Source organism: Larimichthys crocea, chromosome X, assembly GCF_000972845.2.
Source record: "Larimichthys crocea isolate SSNF chromosome X, L_crocea_2.0, whole genome shotgun sequence".
NCBI lineage: Eukaryota > Metazoa > Chordata > Actinopteri > Sciaenidae > Larimichthys > Larimichthys crocea.
The window spans coordinates 4,973,072-4,995,136 of record NC_040020.1 but is presented as its reverse complement, the minus strand read 5'-3'; the positions used below and the strand labels follow the sequence as shown (position 1 = coordinate 4,995,136).

General features: G+C 41.7%; 1 protein-coding gene across 9 annotated transcripts in view; it reads left to right on the top strand.

The window, feature by feature from the left end:
- The window catches only part of inpp4b (inositol polyphosphate-4-phosphatase type II B), a 217,891-nt gene that overhangs the window by 116,414 nt on the left and 79,412 nt on the right, over window positions 1-22,065 (top strand). For 8 of the 9 annotated variants that reach the window (XR_003462985.1, XM_019256050.2, XM_027282883.1 and 5 more), the window contains 2 exons: window positions 385-501; window positions 21,802-21,881. Coding sequence is in view for 7 of the 9 variants with exons in the window: in XM_019256050.2 (XP_019111595.1) it covers window positions 385-501; window positions 21,802-21,881 (197 nt within the window). In the remaining 2 variants the exon portion in view is untranslated. Of the gene's footprint in view, window positions 1-384; window positions 502-17,834; window positions 18,301-21,801; window positions 21,882-22,065 lie in introns of those variants that run through there. The other variant, XM_027282885.1, reaches the window with a different exon arrangement.

Below are 22,065 nucleotides of genomic sequence, written 5' to 3'. Positions count from 1 at the left end.
TTGCCACCCTGCCACAGTGCCAACCTACCTGTCAACATTTATTGCTCCTGGCCTGCAGTCTAAGTTAGGAGACTGTACTTATGCCAGAGCTCCAGGTAGACCCACCAGGGAGAGCTCTATCTACTCCTTTTGTGTGCCCAGGAGAGGCAGCAGGCGAGGAGTGAGGAGAAACGCCTGGAGGAGGAGGACGACAGAGCGAGCCCAGCTGTTGGCTCATTTACCCACAGAGTCTCCCTCCCTCTCTTTCTCCCTTTGGCTTCCTGATTTTTATGAACATGTGTATTGCAGTACAAATGTGCATAAAGGTACACACTGTCACATGCACACACACAAACACGCATGGAGAGTCTCACCCTGTTTCTATGTCGTCCCTCTCTCTGACAGGCGAACAAAGACCCGCTGTTTCTGACGGGGGTGACCTTCCCTTCAGAGTATCCTGCTAGCCCGGAGACACTAGTCAAGCTGACTGTGTATGATGCAAAGGATAAGAGCCAGGAATCGGTGAGTAAACAGTAGTTGTTTCTGAGTGCTTGTTGTATGTTTGCATGTTGAAAATCCAGCGTGTGAGAAATAATGATGAGGACGCGTTCAAAGCCAGTCGGGAAGCAGTCATCTCTCGAATGTTGGTTGCGCAGCACCGAGCTTTAAACTTTACAGGAGATGAACATAAAAAGCTGTGAGAAATCTGCAGGAGAATCTCATTATTAATCTCATTTAAATTTATCCTACAGATTCTGAGGCGGAAAGAGTTGTGTGCTGATTTATATCAGGAAGTAAATTATGGCAGTATCTTAGTAATCATTCGTCTGTCAGACCAAGGCCCCTGCCTTGAGTTTTGAAGCAAAAGGGCGTGCAGACTTCGATGAACGTCATGGCAGTTCGTCCTTTAGCGCTGATCCCCTGGGAAGAACAGCCATCACATCAGTGGAAATTAGAAAGCCAGACAGAGAATCTTGAATGGGGCGAGCCCTCTGATTCAGACATTTTAAGCAGGCTATAAAACAGGCTTTATAATGTGGGTGGATGTATGATCTTAATGAAGCACCCCACTCTACCCTGCGTGCCAAAATCATAATTTGGCATACCTTTCTTAGTATTTATCAGTGTATTACATTAGGGCTTCTGAATTCCCACTGGCACAGATGTAGCACAAATAGTTGCAGTGTCATTGTGGTTGGCTTAGTCTTTTTTTTTTTTGTGTATGACTGTTTTGAAACAAATCTTGCACAAAGATAGCTGTGTTGTGCAATTTGTCGCTTGTTTTGGCCTGAAACTGTGCGTTGTTTTTCATCTTTTATATTGCATACATTTAAGTGCACATACAAATGCAAATTGAATGCGATTATAATAATGAATAGAGGGCATTATTTGAGTGGAGTGACGGTTATAGAGCATGACTATCTTCATTCATTGCTTTAATGTTCAAATATCGCACAAAGCTTCACTAAAATATGTAAATAGACTTCCGTGTTTTTCTGAATGCCGGACTGGTTCACCACTCTACACTTACTCTTTGTTTATAGTGTAAAGTCATTCAGGAAGCTTCCTCAGGACGGATATTGAGTGCTATCAAACATCTCAGGACATTTTTTTCTTGAAGGAACTATAAACACCATTTCCTCCTGGCTAATTGAAATGATATGTTCATTCATGTTGATGGGATTATTATGAGGAACTGACTTTTCTTACAGAATATGCTGTAAACACATTTACTTACTCAATATAAGCTTTTATTACATTTAGACAATAGACCATACTAAGGGCATTCACATTTTATGATCTTATAGAATAGGTATATATGTATAGATATATATATGCACTGTCATTGCATTGTTTGGTGTGTGCAGGAACGTCTCCTGAGGTGTATATATTCAACTGAAGCAGGAATATAATCTGTATGCATACAGTATTTGGCGTGCCGTATGCTTAGTATTTGGGACAGTGTATTTTTATGCCATGGGACACTGCATCTCCTGGAGACAGTATTCTCCATAGAGAAGTGGGCCCGGACTCCTGGTAACAAAGGGAAAAAGGAAAAAGGGGGAGCTGATTTGAGGCTAATACAAACTCCACCTGAGGATAATATTTTCTTCCAACTAGTAATGTATTCATCCTGCTCCAGCTTCTTTTCCAGATTGTGCTGCGCTCTGCCAAGATACTGTTGGTTGCCAAATTTTCAAAAATTGCCTCTGACCATGTTTACTGTTATTCTTGTGACCGGTTTCAACAAATTACACAAGGAGTAAATTGTTTAGATCATTAGCTCTTTAAAGGAACAAACTGTACTGCCTCTGATCATTCCAAAACAACATGAAATATAAACCTAAAACTTTTATTCTCACTTAACATAAACTCTGTAGTCAGTTAACCTTAAGCAGTTTACCTTAACTTTGATTTCAGTTTCCTCATGTAGTGCACCATTTACTTGGTTTTTGTGGAATAGCATTTGCTTGTGTCTCTATAGTGTTTCACCTCTTTGAATTCAGCCTTGAAACATAATCCCAGATGAAATGTGCTTGTTTATTTTAAGGTATGTATTGAATATTCATGTTGAACAACAGCCATGCGTGCTCCACACTGTATAAACTCACCATTCGCTGGCTGCTTTGTTCCTGGGAGAATTTCTTGTGCTGTGCTGTTTGCTGCCACCAGAGGTTTTATTAAACTCAACGTGTGGCCAGACAAGCTAATGCCTGGATACACAAATATTTTTCTGACACACCATTTACCATTTAAGTTTATAAGATTGTCTTTATTAAAAAACTAATTTCCTTGGTAGGAGCTCTTTAATGGTACTGTAAAACACAGCCAGAGGGTAAAATATTTAATTTCATTAACTGGTTTAAAATGTTTTTCATGCTTTCCCTCACTCTCTTTCTGTGAGTAATATTTCACAGTAGCTCTTGTCAGTCTGTCAAGAATATCACTGATACACAACACAGCATCGGCTTTTAGAGCTTAAGGCTGAACCAGCAGCTTTACAGGACAGGTCCTGTTGTGCCTCCTGCCCTCTTCTCCACATCCCTCACAGCCTTCAGAGGAAAAAAGTTTTGAATGATGAGCTACACTACAACTTTCTGTGACCATCTTTTTTTGGCCATTTGATATTATTTCCCTTCCCTTTCTGTTAGTGGACATCATGTGGTGGCCTTGCAATACTTGAGGATCTTTATTTCCTCTCTCTTTTCTTTTTCTTTTTACCAGGCACCCGTGCTCTCATGCTGTGGTTGGCTTTTTAGATTTTTTCGGCTCTGCTCAGCTGGACACAGCATGCTTGTCTGGGTCTCATTAGAGAGTCTTTAAGTGACACAGGCATGACCCTGAACATGAGCTGGCACAATGCGTCAGTCTCCAGCCGCTTAAGTGGCAGATCGCGAATCACTCAGCCAAGGCTCAGTCATTTGATGTTGCTTTTTTTTTGTGAGCATTGGGGCAAATTTTGTTTGTGTGTGTGTGTGTGTATGTTTTACAAATCAGCTGTCAAAAGTTTTACATATCACTTTCAACTCCGGTAGCAGATGTTGTACCACAAGCTGATATACTGCAATGAAAACCTGACAGCACACATGGTAACCATTTAATGTATATTTAAAAAACGTCCATTTTGTCTGACTCGCTACATCATATAATCACCATCAGAGTTTCGGAGTGGAAATAAGAAGGGAAGACATTGTATCAGTGAGGGAAGACGGAGCTGATGGAGCAGAGTTTATAGATGACTGCTTTAACATTCGTAGAGGACCTGTGAATTTCATAGTAGGATGATTTCCCTCTGCCTTGGGCTCCCCATTTAGATATTGTACGATGACATTGGCTGCATGGTCATGAATATTTGAAAACACGCACAGGGCTGTGAAAGCGATAAGTGAGGGAGTGGAGGTGTGAGGAGGAGTACGACGGGGTTAGATATCTCTCAGGTGTAAGTGATCCCCCACCTCGAGCCCTAGTCATCAAAGGATGACGGGCTAGCCTTACTTTGTCACTGATGTCTTACCTGCAACTGCACATTGAATTGCTCGCAGGGGCAATAAATTCCCTTTCAGCTCGCATTCTGATCACTGAATCAAGAAATACTCACGCTTGCAGAAAAGAGAGATCACTTTATGTAAAGCAATTGTATTGTAGCTCAGACAAATCTTGAGTGTAATGACTTAAACAAAGATGATTCATAGTATAACTAATTCCCTGCATCCTCTCTTGAACATTGAACATTGAGAAACGAGAAAAAAAAACACTGGCAGCAAGCACAAAATGAAAATTACATTTAAAATGCAGGCTAGAAGTAAGTATAAAACAGCTTTTACCTGCATCAGAGTGAAAGATGTGGTCAGAAAAACCATTTAGGGCTCTTGGATTTAATCTCAGTGGCCAGTCATTATCTTCAGAGTTCATCAGAAATCAGAGCAAGGCTCATCTGAGAGAGGCGAGGGAAATAGAGACCTTGAGTTAAAAGCACATGAAAGAGGCAAATAAGATTATTTGTGTGTGTTGGGTGCATCAGGTTTGTGCTCACTTAACTCTGTGAAGATGCTTGAAGACACCCTGCTAATGACAGACCTGTGGTTTGTTGTCAGTGCAAACCTATTACTGAGTGTTCTTGTGGTATAAAGGGATAGGACAGCTGCCTCTGGAAGAGCTCTTCTCTCTAATCACAGACTCATTTATCCTCCCTTTGCTCTCTGCAATCTGGAATAAAGGTGTAATGCAGATTTCAGTTTTCATTCCTATTACCAGTCATGGTGAGGAATTTTGATTGGTTGCTATGATGTGCACCGTACTGTGACAAACAAAAGACCTCATCTGAGTAAAACAGGAAAATTGCGCATGTCCGGTCATTTCCATAAAGCCGCCATAAAATGTATTCAATCAAATAAAACACAAGCAGAGGGGTTTTTTACTGTGTTGCTATAATGGCCATTTCTTCCTTTGGCTGCGACGAGCAGCCTGATGAACACACACACACACACACACACACACACACACACACACACACACACACACATAGCATCTGTACTAAAGGGATAGAGCAAGATATCAGAGGGCAATGGAGAAAGAGCTGATCAAAGTTCCATCTCAAACTGCTGGTCTGGTTTGCCACACACACACAAACACACAGAGAAAATTGGATTGAGGTCGTATGAGTGCAGTCCCAAAGCATGGGCACGATGAGGTATTTTTTCAGTGGGTACCCTGCTTGAACTTTTCATATCGGTTCAAATCTAATTTTTAAAGATAATTAATGTAGTCTGTGTGCTGCTTACAATCCTTTTTGTTCTAGTTACAGTAGTGATAATTAGTTACAGTGACTTTCAGTCAGAAATCAGGAAAAAGATGACCTCATTTCAGTTGTTTATACCCTGGAAGCTTAATACTATCAGTGAACAAATACACAAAGTCCAAATTATGTGCAGCGAGATACCAAAGGGGGAAGTTATTACAGTTATTACAGCCCTGCACTAATCTAAATAACCGTCACATTCACCCACTATATTGCAAGGAATGCATCAACTATAAACAGCCACACCAAGCAAAGCTGCCTGTTAGTATGCCAACTCAAGCCACTCCTGCTTTGCCAGCACAGTGAGCGATCACTAAATACATTAAAATATCATTTTTGGAGATTAGCAACATAGTTATCAACACACATTTTACTATAGACAGGCAGTGGTTCAGCAGCCACCAGGCAAGAAGAATATTATAAGCCACTCGTTAGCATCCGACTGAGAATCTGCAGCTAAATTGCACACTTTTATAGAGATGTTGCTCAGTGTCACACTTCTGAAGTTGATATAATGTAGGATTTCAAATTAAAAGCCCTCTAGTATTTCATTGGACAGGAACTCTTCATTTATTAACAAGGCTTTTATTGTGAAACATTTGCAGAAATGTGTTTTGGAAAACCTCCATGGCTTTTATTATTTTCTACTCAGGACTGGCTAAAATTCAGTATTGCTGGTCCGGTCCACTCCAGTCTTTGGTTTAATGTCATGAAAATTTTGATATGAGCCCAATCCTAATGCACACACACCGGTGATGATCCCAGAGCAAAACAGGCTTTCATACAACAACAGAGTTAATGCTAACTGAGCACCCAGCGCAGTATAAAGCTCCATAAAATGTAACATGAAAAAACAGTTACCAGCACCCAATCTAACTTATCTTACTGCTCTCATTATTAGTTGTCTTCAAATGAGGCTGAACATTCAAATAGTTTCTCTTGACTGTACCTCAATATCAGTCCAACATCGCCCCAGCCTGCCAGCTCAAACCATTAATTAATTTACTGGCTACCCTCAGCCGTCTGCAGTGAAATATACACACACACTTTCCACTTTTCTAGTTGCTGTAGGATATTTCCGTCACATTTCCGTTGAGAATAAAGTGAATACGCCCGGTATTCACCTCCTCAAATGATAAGATGATATGCTGGTCTGTGCAGCCCGGCTCATTTCTTCATCTTTGGATGAATTTTCTTTGAAAATTTCAAAATGCTCAAATTCCACATACATTTAAATGTTCAGATATAAGCTGAATTGACATCAGTACACAGTACCCAATTGTGTTAGCTTTCAGTCACTTCATGCCACATACAGTGTTGCATTGTTGTGATCAATACAGATTCTCTTTTTCTGCCTGATTTGAGAACTGTTTGACTGGCAGATATTAGCCACATCTCAGGAGGCAGTTTGAGCAGCCACTGTTCCATGGTGAATTGTCGCTCCAATTATGAACTGCTGAAGTATGGAGAATCCCAGCCTCAGTTAATCCTGCCCTGTCAATAATCATGATGTGTAAAAGGCGGTGACTTGACATATTTTTGGCACAACCACTTGCTTTTAGCTGGATGAGTGTCAATGTGGTGGGAATTTTCTGTAAGTGCACGAGTTTACTGCCAGAAGGAAAGAGAGGGGTGGAGAGAAATGGAAGGAGACAGGGAAGCAGAGCAGACAGTGGGAGCAGGCTAGAGGGGACACACACACACACTGAAACACACTTTTACAAGAACCAATCTCAGAGATATCCAAGAAAGGTCTTGGTAGTGATTGGGTGGACAGTTGAGCAGTGATAACCTACGCGAGTAACAGTCCTCAGATAAGGACTGTCTCTTGTCTGATGGCCACTTTGGTCCCCTCACCATCATTGTGGCAATGTCAGCCAATGTCACAAGTGCTGAAAAGTACTGCTGTTCAAGTCAGCAATACTAAAATTAGTCAAAGTAGTGATATCTCTCTTTCTTGTTAGCCGTCAGGGTTGCCAGGCAGAAAAATAACAAATAATAAACAACAAAATGTTGTTTATAATATTGTTTATAAACAATATTTCAGTATTCAGTAGTGCTGTCTTTGAGTGACACTTACACACCTGTAATCTGTCCAGCACCAGAGTGAATGCTTCATGGGCTGCACTTCAGTAACGTTTTACTACCTTAACAGACAAAGTGCTTTTCAATTTGTCTCCCATTCACCCGTTCACAGACAATAATGAGGACCTTCTTACTGAAGGGGGTAGAATCAACAAAACCTGGAAATAATGGCTGACCTGCTCTGGCTCTTTAGCCACAGTTGCTTTCATAAGTCTGATCATCTGATTTGATGGCTGAGAAGCTCCTTTTGTGCTGTTGGGGTTACCCGGAAGTGTCAATGAGGGTAAGTGTGATAAGTGTTGCCCTTTAACCTTTCCCGCAGGTTTAGCCTGCTGGCTTCAAGGCTTAAACCGGCTGCCTTCCTTGGACTGATAATACAGGGAAGAACAATATATGGCATGTCAGGCTGAGACATGAAGCTAACACTTCTATAAATTAGCCAAAGATAGCTCCAGGGTAAAGATGTTAGTGTGTTCAATTTAACAACCTGCCTCGGCTTTCATCGCCAAGTTAGTTGAATTGTGTGACCTTTAAGTCAATCAAACACTTTGAATTCATTTGTGAAAAGTTGCGAGAGATGTGACTACTGCCAATCACAGCAGAGAGGACTGAGCTCCATGGATGGTGACAGGCTTGACACTCGTCAATCATAACAATGGCAAGTGAGCCACACGGATGGGAACAAATCATAACAGTGGAAACTTGAGGGGCGGCTAAGGGCATCTCTGTGTGTGTGTGCGTGTGTGTGTGCGTGTGTGTGTGTGCGTGTGCGTGTGTGTGTGAGAAATTTGTGGTTTTCAGCATACAGTTTTGATGTCGAGTAACACCCTCACTTTCACCAGGGAAAAGTGCTGCAGTCTCAGTGATTATGATATGATATACTGAACACAGAAATCTCGCTTTTGCCACTCTCACATTTTACACATTCCAACTGGCCATAAATTTTCCTCATTTATGTGCATTTAATTTCACATCCTACCCAGGCAGGCAACAAAGAGTGCATTTGATGGATTGCACAATTACACTTCTGTGAACCTCAAGTTGCCTCTCCAAATCCAGGAAATGCTTTTTTTTTTCTTCTTTTTTTTTACTCCGTAGCCATCAGGCATCGCAGAATGTCTTCGGAAACCCTCTTTCATAAATTCTCCCTGATTTCGGCTCATGTTAAGTTGAAATTTCTTCGGTTTGACAGCCTTGCTAATTATTCACTTCATTACTGAGTCTCTGAATTTGTTTTTACTGCAGCTCCTATTACTGTTACGAATAGCCTCAGCGTTTCATGCTGCATGACAAGCCAAAGTGAGAGGATAAACAACAGTTGTTGTTTTGTTTTTTGCCTTGTATGATAATTAGTGAAGCGTTCAATTTGGCAAGTATTTTAAAGTGCTCGAGCTACATTAAAGCAGCTGTGAAGTACTGTTGTAGAAGCATGGAAAATGTATGGATAAAAGCTTGATATTAGAGGGGTAAAGTGTGTCTTGTTTGTGAACACAGCCTGCAAATCAAGTTCATCATTATAGAAACCGTGGCAGCTTTTAATATTATGCATTCAGAATATATATATACCTCATGGCAAGCCTCCAAAACCTGAAAGGGATTTGCCTTTCATAAGACCGATACATTTGACATAGTAATGAATTAAAGTGCTTCTTCAACATGAAGTTCCATACAGATAGGGTAAAATTGCCCTCAAAGCTTTGAAAGAACCGCTCTGTCTGCCTTTTCTTATTAAAAAGAAAATCCTGTTAACTTTAGCACACTTGTAAAAGTGTTGGAGCCAGACGGATGACAATTGAGGGGGGAATATATGGTCCCCGACTCTGGAGAGTAGAAAGTTTAAACACTCTGAAGCACTTTTGATTATTATTGACAAGTGAGCACTCACTCTGCCATGTCAGGTTAACACTACATACATCTCACATGTCATCTGAAAAGTGCCACGGACAGGCTGTTAGTGGTGTTACATGTCACGCTGGAGAGACGTGTTTGAAAACATTTCAGGATCCTTCCAACCTCTGAAGAAAATGATGTCATTTTCACGGGGTGGCAATACTTCAAACCCCTGTTTAATGTATTTAGGAAGGCACCAGATAATTACTTTGTTTCCCCACTGTTCCCCCTACTGTGTTGACATGCACTTCAATAAAGTGACTCATTGTGCCAATGAATATTTACAATTGTTGGAAATTAAGTGCACTCTAGGTTTTGTTGTGAGAGTGTACTGTATGCAGTCATTCATGAAAACAGTTGTTGGAATAGTGCTCACTCATTAAAAGCGACCAACTAAATCTAAGCAGAGAAGCTAATTACTTATAAAAACTGCTGAGCAGATGTCTGGTGCTGTTGCCACGAGGAAACGCCCTTTCTTTCCAGGATAAAACCACAAGTTAACCCATGTGAAATACACCAGTAAACACTCTATTTATACACAAGTATTACAAGGAAGACTGTGAGTTCGGCTCCAACAAATTAAGTGCATTTTCATTAGTATTTATTATTTATTTTGTGACTCTGTAGAAAAAGTGCATTTAAAAAACTTTACATAGAGCATGGATATTAAACATGCATGACTAGAAACTGGGGAAATGACTCTGTTCGAAGATGGCAAAATCAACCTAAAGCTCACTAATTAACTTGTATGTTGTTTGTTTAATTGGTACGAAAGTGGTGGTTTTATTGAAGCCAAACTAAGCTAATTCGTCAAAGCTTGCTGGCCTGCAAACATTTTATCATATAAACATAAGGACTATTCTCTCAAAGAAGGGGGGTGCAAACTACATTTCTATAGATTATATTCATATAACTTTACATTTACATTCAGTAGGATAAAGCAGACATCCCTTAAAGGCACCTATTCATCAGGATACAATTGATTATTAAAAAAAGAAAGAAGTGCAATGTACTATTCGGCCTAAATCTCACATAATCTATTACTGTGCGCGTAACTCGCTGTACCTTCTATCACCATGCACCTGACATGCATATAAATGGAGCACGGCAAATTGCCACATGAAGCACCAAGTAACCACTTGATGCTGGAGTGCACCTTTCCAGGAAAACCTCCTCTTTGTCGTGACCTCTCCCAAACCCTTTCCCTGTATAATCCTACTCCAATCTCCTCAAGGTGGGATTTGTCTGGATCAATTTCATAATGTATTATTCATTTGAGAATTTAATCAAATATCTCCTCCACCAATCAGCCCCAACCCATGCTTCTCCTTACCCTCCCTCACTTCTCTACCCATCATATCAGTGATTGTTCGTGTCACCTGCAATAGCAGATTATCAGCCAAATGAATTACTGGGTCACAGGTGAATAAGACGCTTGGCTGACTGTAATCTTTTTTCTCTCTAGCAAAAGTAGCTTAGTGCGAGTTAGTTTTTTTTTTTTTTTTTTTTTTTTTTTAGCGAGTAAGAGAGAGGGCGGGGGAGGTGCTTGAGAAAATCCCCTGTCTGCCTGGCTTCCCGCGGGTTTCTGCAGTGTAATGGTTTCCTTTGAGAGGCACTGGTGGAAAGTGCTGATGCTTGTTGGCTGTGTGTGTTTGTGTGTGTGTGTGTGTGTGTGTGTGTAAAGACAGCTATTTTCCATGGCTAACTGAGCCACTGATGAGCTTGCCAGCCAGGCCAGGGTCTTGTACAATATGTTAGAATTTTTTTGTGTGTCTGCATGTGCGAGCCTGTGGGCAAGCGGCATTCATTATCGTGTGTGTGTGTGTGTGTGTGTGTCTGTGGGTGGCAGTGCACAGTTCAGTGTGCAGGGTGGGTGCAATTAAAACCATACAGTTGGTCAAGTGAGATACAGTAAATGCAATACAGAATTTTATGACAGTAATTCATAACTTTTCCTATCGGTCTTATCATCTCTGTGTGCCAACGTTGAAGTACATCAACACTTGCGCAGCAGTCTGCCTTCTAAGTTTGTTGATGAAGATAATGACACATTGCTTTTCTCCTCCTCATCACTCAGGAGGACTGAAGAGTAAATGAGCATGGGGCAGAGACGTTCTTCTCCCTGCCTTGTTATTCCGCTCTGTTAGTGCAGATGGAATTATATGATAATCAGAAATCAGTCAACATTGTTTTCTGTCTGCAAACCCAAAGAGGGTGGGAAGCCTTTAAATATTTTTTTAAAGCCATTTTTTTTCTCCCTCCCTAGGAAATACAAATATATTTGTTTTGATCTAATCTCTTTTTTGAAGAATTTTATATGCTATTCACGAGTGTACACCAAAAAAAGAAAAGCGTGCAGTTTCTGAATATATTCATCCGCTATCTCATAGCCACCAAGGACAAATTCTACATACACATGAGCAGTATATTTATGTTCAAAAGGCTCTGTTGTTGGTGTTGTTCCACATCAACTGGCAAATATGTCATTTATGCAACTAATATGTCTGTGGAGTGCGGAGGAACAAAAATAGCTAGCGGCTGTAGCACTTCTCCCACTCTTCCCTGCATGTTGTTGTTTAGTAAGTCAAGGTGGTGTGCAACCTCTGTATGGACTCAGCTTTATGTTATCATGCAGGAAAGGGGGTAAGAGAAGTTGCTGTGAAACTCCCACACAGTAAGAATCAGTGTGCTGCCAGAGCTTTTAAGCCACAGTTTGCAGCTCACCTCTTGCACCATGAGTGACACACATTGACACCTCATACTGGGGATTTTTTTTTGTCTTTTTTTATCACTGCATAAATGATGTCAAACATGGCTAGAGGTAACACAACATTTGACATAAATTTAAACACCTAACACACACACACACACCCACAAACATGCACACAGTCACAGAGAGTGCATACGACTCATTATTTTCTAATAAAAGTTCTGTCTGTAGTGAGGATAGTGCGTTGGAGAAATATTGCAGGAAGAACTGTCCGCCCACACAGAACTTTGACCCCAATCTCACAGCTATACCAAATTGAAATGTATAGCTGCGAAACAACACGCTTGTGGTTGAATCTCATGCACTGAGCGATGAACGCTCCTAGGTGCAGAGTATGTATCCCCCGGGCAGAGCTCATTGTGTTCGACATGTATGTTGAGCGAGGATGCAGCGTGCCTCGGACTTGAATGTACAGTGAAGTCATTGAGGAGTAGAGTCTCTTGATATTACGGGGCATCAATCCCTGTCTGTCTGCCTGTCTAGGCTGTTAACCACCTCTGGGCTGCACCATTGATCTCCGTAATTGTCTCGCACTCTTCAAAGGGAGCTGAGAGTTGGTTTGATCCGAGCTGTTTACTTTCACAGCCCCTATAGCCCTGCTTTCTGAAGAAGAGAGCTATCAAGCACTTCAGGCATGAGCTAGCATATAATAGTAGTATTACTGTGCATGCACTTGTGTTTGTGTGCGTGTAAGGGAAAGAAAAGAAAGCTATGTAGAGAGAGCGAGCATCGCCTGTAGCCTTGTACGCCTTGGGGCAAGCTTGCAGCTTCTTGCTGTTACATAAGGACAGGGAATTGCAACCTGCACATGCTGTTATTTATCCACGGGTATGTAAGGAAATTACTACACAGAACCCTACGTTGTAACTCTCCTGTGCAGAAAATTACAGGCTTCATACAGCTATTGTCTGAGAAATGTTTCTCTGATGCTCTACACCAAAGGCTTCATACTAATGCCATCCGAGATAACACAGATGATGTGACAAACAGGATGTTAAACACAGCAACGTGCTTTATAGGTGATAAAGAGATAAAGCGTCCTCTCTCCGCTCTGCATGCAACTTGTTTCCGTCGGCTGCATTTGTGGGCCTCAGCTTTAACCACAGAGTCAAAGCAGGGGAAGCTGCTAACCACAGCCTCCGTCAGGTCGAACTGATAGCAGCTTGCAGTAAATAACCGATAATAAACAGTTGCCTATTGCAAAGTATATGATCATATGGATCGGCTTCATCTGCTGACAGAGAGGAAAAAGGGTCTGTTAAAATTCAGCTCTATCAAAACGGCCTCAAGTTTGCCGTGCTGTAATTTAAATACAGTACTCAAGTCAGTAGAGGAGATGCGAATGGGGCTTTGGACCTGCTACCAAGTCATGTTTACAGACTGTGAGTGAGGGAGCCTTGATTTTTATCACCTAGTCTGCAGTGGGGTTAGCCATTAAAGTTTATGGACCAAAGAAGAGAGAGAGTGTGTGTGTGTGTGTGTGTGCGGGGGAGAATTGGGGGTACCAAGGGCAGGCTACATGTGCCACAACTAGAGCTCCTTTTTCTCCAACCTGCAGCTCTGTGTGTGAGATAGATAGACATGGACATGGGAATCTGATTTTCTATTTAATGTTACTCATGCACGTCCTTATCATTCTTGCTGCCTGGTCTAGTACTTGGAGGCTTCTGTCAGAAAACCTGGGCTGCCCGATAGTTGGCCTGACGCCAAAAGGACACAACGTGATTAAGTAAGCAAGAGCAGGGGTAGAGGGAGGGAGATGTGAAGAACTACAGAGTAGAAGGGAAGGGCTTCTTGTTTGGGAGGCAAGTATTGACAAGCTGAAGAATGTATCTGAGAGCAGGTATGAACACTTTGCCTGTATCTTCCCTCTGCGAACGAGAATCACAGATACTCTGGAAGCTCAAACTGCTTTGTGAGAAAGAGGAATGATAACTCTTCAACGTTTATCATACTCTGCTCTATAGATCTCTGTACTTACAGTAACTGCAGGAGAAGGAATCATAAAAGGAGATTCCCCAGTGTCTCAGCAGTCAGCTTTGAGTGAGTATTTACCTTTCAGGCTGAAAAAGTCCAGCCTCCTTTTGTGCTCATCAATTCAGGTGCAAAAAATATCCTCTTGGCACTGCAAGTGTGTCTCTTTAAATGTTTTTGAGAGGCAGGAGATTTTACATTACAGGACATGTATTTTCGGTATACCAAACATGTTCAACTACCAATGACAGCCACTAGCAGTACTGACAGAAAGCTGCATCTATACTTTCTTTTACCTCCTCCTGTGTTTGGATGTATGTGTCACTTTTGTTGAATTGTCTGTGGTAGCACACATGGATTGTGACATTATCTGATTGAAAAGCAAATTTCACAGTCCCAGAAAACATCTTTTTGTGGCACACTGCAGATATACAATAGTAAAAATAGCACACTAGAGAGACTGGTAAATTCATTCAGTGGAAAATCTCCAGCCCCCCAAAAACATGAAGACTTTATATTCAGTGCAACACTAACAAAGATTGTATAATGGGCTGGGATTATGATTGAGTTTGTGCACAGCGAGCTGTATGCTTCAAACAGCTGACTAATTAAACGAGCAAATGCATTAAGTATTGACAAAACCGTACCACTGTAGCTTTAATTTGAACATGAATCAGATATTGAAATATTGACTCGGTTTTTGATCATAATGCACAGTAATGTATCTGTCGTATCATAGCCCACTTCTTCAATTTAGTGTAGATATAGATTTTTCTTAAAGCCTCCATGTGTTCTCATGGTAATTCACACTTGTCGGACTCCAAGTGAGATAAGAATTATCACTGAATTATCTGAGCACAGAAGTTAAGTCATGGAAAGCTATGCCAATTAAGAGCCCACTTCCAGGATTTTACACACACTAATCTTACTGGAGTTGAGAAAGATTAAAGTTTAGTTTTCTTTTATTATACTTATTTTTTCATCAAAACTAGACCCAGAGGGCATTCTCCTCTCCTGTTTTAGTTTCATGTTCGCATGACGAGTCATGCCTTTTGTTTTACAGTCAACGCGTTTGCTGCCTTTGATACGTTTCAAAAGTTATTCATAAAGCAGACAAAAATAGTACAAACGATTAATAAGGCATGTAATGGCAAAAAAAAAAACACCAGAAGAGCACATCAAAGTATTTTGTATCTAAGGACACATCAAACTCAGATAAGCCTGCTTCTGCTTTGGTGTGCACACACATCGCCTTAGGACCAGCCTAACAAGATGTGCACAGCAGCTGGAGCCCGCTATGCTTTTACTACACAGGTCAGCCTATAACAATTAAAAGTCTCTTAGGAACTGATTATATCCAACAGACCACTGCATCGAAACTCAGAAGCAGAACCTGCCATATTGGCCCGAGTTTGAGACAACCCCGATTGTTTCCAATACCAGTTTGGAAGAGATATGAAACACTTTCTAGTCAATTTGGGAAAGTTTCCCAGAGATACTATTGGTCCAAAGAGAAGGTAATTCTCTTTCTTGAAACCTTTTCTCTTGAAACAAAGAAAGACTTCCTGAAAACTTGCAGGGCTGACTAACTCTGAAAGCCTCACTATAAATAGACTTGATTGTTAGCCTAGCAATATTAAGGGTACAAACAACACATAATGCAACAATTTAATAATTCCACGTCTACTTTTTAAAACCTAATTCCCAAAAGAAGATACCGTCTTTCATATGAGCGAATACAGTAGAATTTTTTGCACTATAAAGAGATACAGCATCAGTGCTGTTTGGCTGTCCCTTTCATGTAAGCTGTTGGTAATGCAATAAAGAAATAGATGGCGAAGGGCAAGAGGGGGTGAGCTCAGGTCTGGCTACATCTCTGTCTGCCTGCAGACTTTTTTTTTCTTCAACAGATCAGAAGCAGGGGAATGAGGTCAAGGTAGAGAGCCACGAAAGAAGTCAGGGAAGAATGAGAGGACAATGTCGAGGGTAGGCAGCTAAAAATGAGAACATCAGCTCACCCGGGGAAAACACAACCGTCTATTTTTTTTTCTGTGCCTGTCTAAGTTTGGAGGTGACTGGTCGTCTGAGATCCCTTGTTGCTGTCTGTATGAAAACCGTCAGCTGCCAGTGGCATTTATTCAATGATCTTTACATGGGTTAACACATCCACCGCCTAGAGATGCATACAAGGTCCATGAATAATGTGTGCGTGCATGTGCAGTGGCGATAGCGTTCATCCAGCTGTGAGTGCTGGTTAAAGAATGCTAAAAAGAAGGAATTAAGAAGTACTTAAGCTTTTCCTCTTGCAGCCAGGAGCCTCACATATTTTCACTGTGGTAGGTAGCTGTGGATGTAAGACCAATCCCTGCCTGTCTCAGTATGCTTTTCAGGAACTCACAGTTTGAATGCTCTGAAATATGTCAAACATTTTGAACTTCAAAGTAGGGCATTAAAAAAAAAGAAATGCCCGTTTTTAGTGTTGAACAAGCTTTGATCTTAGGATTTTTTCATGCATGTTGTTGTTCGACATACATTCCTGTTCTATCTGTGTACAAAATGCTATTGTACACAGATTTTTAAGAGTGGGAGTGCACACAAAAAAGGGCCACAGAACACATCAATATTCCCTGACAAAAAAAAAACGTACAAATGGATTTGGCAGCAGAGATGCACATAAATACTGTTGCATAGTCAGAGAGAGCAGTTTGTTAGCAGGCTCAGGAGCATCTTGGCTAATGTTTGGCAGGTATGAGTTCATGCACTGACTCCTTGGCTTACTTGGCACCCAGGTCATCGATCCTCATGGTAATGAAGGCAGCAAGAACACTTTTGATCCAGTGTTGCCACCCACGCTCCCTAATTCCACACCCCACCTCTCATATTTAGAAAGGCTGACGACTCATCACCATGACCTCCAGTGCTCGGTGCTGCTTGTACATTACAGGCTGCGTGTGCTTTACAAATGTTAGACGTCTGGGTGGGTGTGCGCGTCCATGTGTGCTTAAGTGGTTGTGTTTGTGTCTCATTGTGTTTGCTTGTGTACCTGCTCCGGGTGATAAGGGCCGGTGTGGAGAGTGTCCTTTGTTCTGCCAGAATTAGTCATCCCCCCTGTGTCAGCATGGGTAAGTTAAACCCTGCTTAATCCAAGGTTCAAGCCCAGATAGTTAAAACCGAAGCTCGGTGTCACTGGTGTTGCTGTGTGGGTTTGTTGGCCATTGTTTGAAAGTCTCAACATGGACTGATGTGTTTTTCCTCTCTCGCTCTCTGTGGCTGCTCCATGTGTCGGTAAATATCTGAGTTGGTTAAAATGTATAAAGAGCGTTTCAACAAGCCTATCGTGCGATCCTCAAGTGTGTGTGTGTTCTGAAGTGTTTACTCATGTTGTATGCTAACACACACTTCTTCACATACACCTTGCAGTGTGCGGTTGGAACTCATGTTAATTTAAGTAGCCATAACAAGTGTTTCTTTTCCTGTTGGCCATCTGAGTCACAGGCTGCAAGTGAGATGTGACACACAACTCTGTCTCAGTCTCTTTCTGTCTTCCTCTCCGCTTCCTCTCTCTCTCTCTCTCTCTCTCTCTTTGTTCGTATTCTTCTATGTCTCTCGCCCTTTTCTGTGTTGCTATCTTGGTTCTCAACACATTAATTGTTTGTCTTCCTTCCTTTCTGTCTCTTCCTCTTTTGTGTTGTTCCACCCTCCTCTTCCTTCTTCCCTCTCTCCACCTCGGCTGCCTGTATTTGTCGACTCCCTCCCCTCTTGTGGCTCCCTCCTCCTCCCCCCTCCTCCCCCACCGCTCCTCCTCCTCCTCCTCCTCCTCCACCTCCTCGCTGGTCTCGCTTACTGTCAAGCCAGCCACAGCAGCAACAGCGGTAGCGTCAGTAGCTCACTCTAGCCGGTTCTCAGTCACAGCGGAGGCTGCAGTGTGTGTGTGTGTGTGTGTCTGTATATGTGTGCATGTGTTTCATGTGTTTGCATGTTTACAATGTTTGTATCAGCCAGTGTGCCTGCTGCTCTCTAAAGCGCGAATATACCGTATACATGGAGTTACTCTAACTGAGGACTGGAGGAAGATATGTAGGAAGACCATCCTGGACCCTTATTAAGAGGAAGAAAGAAGACATAACATCTCTTCCCCTCTCTCTCTCTCTCTCTCTCTCTCTCTCTCTCTCTCTATCTCTTTCTTCTTTATTTCAGTCCTCTCTGTTCTTTCTGTCGGTCTCTCTCTCATTTCCATAGCTCTTCTCTCACTGTTTTCTTGGCTCACTCGTTTGCTGCTGTAAGGACTGTTTGCAACATAACTGTAAGTGGACTTCCTTGTGTGTGTGTGGCTGTATGTGTGCTGTGTGTGTGATCTCACTCCGTGTGTCAATTTTTAACTTACTGTGTCCATATTTTGTGCTCGAGTGCACACATTTGCATGTTGGCGTAAATGGCGTGTCATGACATCTGTAATGACTTAATTAGGCCAATTTGTAGAGCTCTGTTTGTAGTGAAGGAGCTGTGTATTCATGTAGACACTGCTGACCTCCATGGCTTAAAATATGTTCGTATTGATAAATGTTTGCCATATGCGTATTACTCACAGAGTGCCAAAACTGTCACCGCTGCCATTTTTATAAAATACCGTTTGTTGGTGTAGAATGTGAATGAATGTCCTCTCCTCCAGGTATTCTCTGCAGTCTGAATGTGTGTGTGTCTGTGTGTGTGAGGTGAGAGACAGATCGGGAGAAGAGGGAATGATTGAGAGAGAGTTAGTGTGTCTATGTGTGTGTGTGTCACTCTGTCACTCAGGGCGTGGAGAAAATCAATAGATCTACAGCTTGAGTTGGACCGTTTACCTCTGCCAAGTGATGGGCAGACACTGTGGCCTTCAAAGGTTCACAGACAACTGCTTGGGATTGCTTGGCTGCAAATGTACACTTTGTCATTTTTGCGTGCTGCTACACAAGTGTCTTTCATTTTTTTGTCCATGATTGATCTTTTGTGCAAGTGTGTGTGTGTGTTTTCAAGAGCACTTTTGTGTTCGGTTTATGAATGTGTATTTATCTCTGCGCTCGTGTAAAATGTCTCGCTGGCAAGGCAACTGTCACTTCTTTTTTTTTTTTCTGAAAACTCGTGTAGGAGATCATAGATCAAAAGTTTCTCTTGTAGCTCAAAACCGGCATGGCCAACAGGGCCAGTCAAGGGAACAGGCGAAGAGCAGGCGAAAAGGATAGACAGAAAAAAAGAGAGAGCATGTAAGAAGGGAACGGAGCGAGACCATCATAATCAATCCTCCATGATCCTGGAAGAGCATCATTTGTCTTCTTTTCTCACTCCACTCCTCCTCGTGCCCCCATCTTTCTCTCATTTTCTATGGTGCAGCCACTTTGATCTTGCGTAAGAAGACTGTCTCCAGAGCTTCATTACTTTTAAAGCCTTCATCGTGAGGGGCCATAAAAAGATGCTAAGGAATGGATTTCTAAGACCATTTACCAGACGTTCTGTGCCGGCTTGCGAGTAATGGCTACATAGGGATATAATGTTCCTTCGTGGTGTGTAATGGCCTTCTGCGTCTTGTGCTCTGGGTTATCAGGGCAAACTAGGATTGGCTATGATATACGTCAGTGCTGAAGAATATGACGTTGTGCATATAAAGTGATGTCTACTGGGGGTCCTGACTGCTTAATTCATAAGGACATGGCACTATGCTGCAGAAAACTTGTAAGTGAAAATGATGCTTGTGGATATTTGGTAAATTTGATCTACATCTTAAAGCTTTTTCTTAATGCTTTTTTTCTTCATTGCACTGTTGACTGACCTTGTGTTTTGGTCTCTTCCTCTTTTTCTTTTGTGTGCACACGCATGAGTGTGTGTCTCTGTTTGCCTACTTGTGAGTGGGCCGGGGCAGGAGAATGTGTTTTGGGCTGTGTTTTGCCATAAGCATTTGGGGATTCGTATGGGGTAGCAGGAAAATGCTGGAGGAGGAAATGATTGAGAGAAAAGGTCAGTAGACAGGATGCCCTTTTTTTTTAATCTGATACAGGAGACTGCAGAGAAAGACCAAAAAAAAAAAAAAAAAGGGAGAGAAAGAGCAGTGCAGTGGTAAGAAGAGGGAGGAACCAAGATTAGAGGTAAAATGTAGCCAGATAGCCAAACAATAAAAGAAAAGAAAAACAGCATGCTAGCAGAACTAACTCCGAGCAGCTATGCGGTCATATTTTCAGCCAGAAACTCGACTCATAAATCTAAAAATCAGTGAGTCATGTTGACTGCCTGATGACTGTGTTTCATAGTGCTACCTCTCATCAGTCATTCCCTCTTTTACCACAGTTGCCCTATGACCCCCAAGCTTTATGATACTGTTACATGTCATTTGTGATGATTTTTACAGTATTTCATTGATTAGTTGATTGACAGAAAATCAATTGGCAGCTTTTTTGATGAACAATTAATCACCTCAGGCATTGTGCGAATCGACCAACCATTCTCCGGTTTCAGTTTCTTGAATATTTTACTGTTTCTTGTCATATTTCATAGTAAGCAGAATATCTTTGGGTTGAATTTGCTGGTCTGTATGAATTTTAAAATGTTGTCTTTCATCCAAAGTTTTTTTTTATTTTCAGACAAAACTTTGGATCGATTAATTGAGAAAATGGTCTGCAGAAAACGGTCTCAAATTCTTACTCACAGCTCTAGTCATGACTGATACCTGATACTGATCTGGGGTATCACACTCTCACAGGCTGAGTTTGTTTGCACTCTGTTCTCTGGACGGAAAGTACAACTCTATTCAGTGCGTGGAAACTGCTGAAAATACCTCAAGCTCATTTGCATTCATTACAAAAACTGACTCAATCCTCTTTTCATCTTTAGAGGCAAGAGACAGTCTTTGACAGCTATCTAAAGTATCGGACTGGGGCAAGTCACAAATTGTCTTGTTTCATATCGTCAACTCAGAGTCTGAAAAGCCAACACTCGCACTAATTTAAAAGCTTAAAAAAAAACACTTATGTTTGGTATGAAAGAGCTAGAAATTACACTGTAGCATCTCAGTATCTCAGAAGTGTGAACAAGCTGCAAATACTTTAATTAAGATGTTTTTTTCCCCTGGTATGATGAAATATGTGGAATCACCTTTTGTACCTCTTGTTAATTACCTACTGTGTTTTAGCTTTGTTCAGATCAGCCTGTGTCCTTGGCACGGTCTTAGCCTTCCCCCTCCTGCAGCACAAGCTAGCATGTCGATGGTGTTGTTTGCAGGTGCAGGACTTTTCTGTATGTGTGTGTGTATGTGTGTGCGTGTGTAGATGTGCCTGCATCTCGGCCTGCCCGTGAGAGAATGTGCAAGTGCATGTGTGTATGTGTGTGTGTGTGTGTGTGTGTGTTTTGTACGAATGTGGATCATCTCTCTTCGTTATTGATGGGCTCGTCCCCTACCTCACTCTCCATGACCCAGTTCTCGTGTGCTGACACCCCCTGTTCACATCATGCCTGCAGCAAACACATGTTGTCGTAGCAGTGAGAAAGGGGAGACAGAGGGTGAAAGAGAAACACTAAAGGAGAGTCGATTGTACGTCCCCGTGTCTTGTGTCAACAAGATCAGACTTTTTTTTTGCTTTTTTAGATCACAGGGCTCAAAGTGATATCTGACACACCGTCTGATGCGTACCTGTTTGTAACACTTCTACAATACGATCAAAATAAAACAAGAATTGTCCAGAAGTCCTTTTTGTATTGTTAGATTTTTTTTACCGTTTAGTTACTGTTGAAATACTTTACCCAGTTTTAACCATTTCTTCTCCTTTTTCTGGTTCCACAGAGCAGCTTCCTGGGTTGTGCCACATTTTCAGTAGGGGATCTGCTGAGGGCTAAAGATGAACGCCTGACCTTGAGTCTCAGGTAAGTGCATGTTTCTGTCATGCTCTGTTCATTGCTCTCTGTGTTCCTCCAGGCTAAGTAAAATTCTGACTTCCAAGGCCAAAGACTATACCTCTTTGCACAACAACTGACAGACCAACTTAAACATGAAACTGAGATATTTTGGAAAAAGAAACCTTCCCATAGATGTTGCAACAGAAGCTTC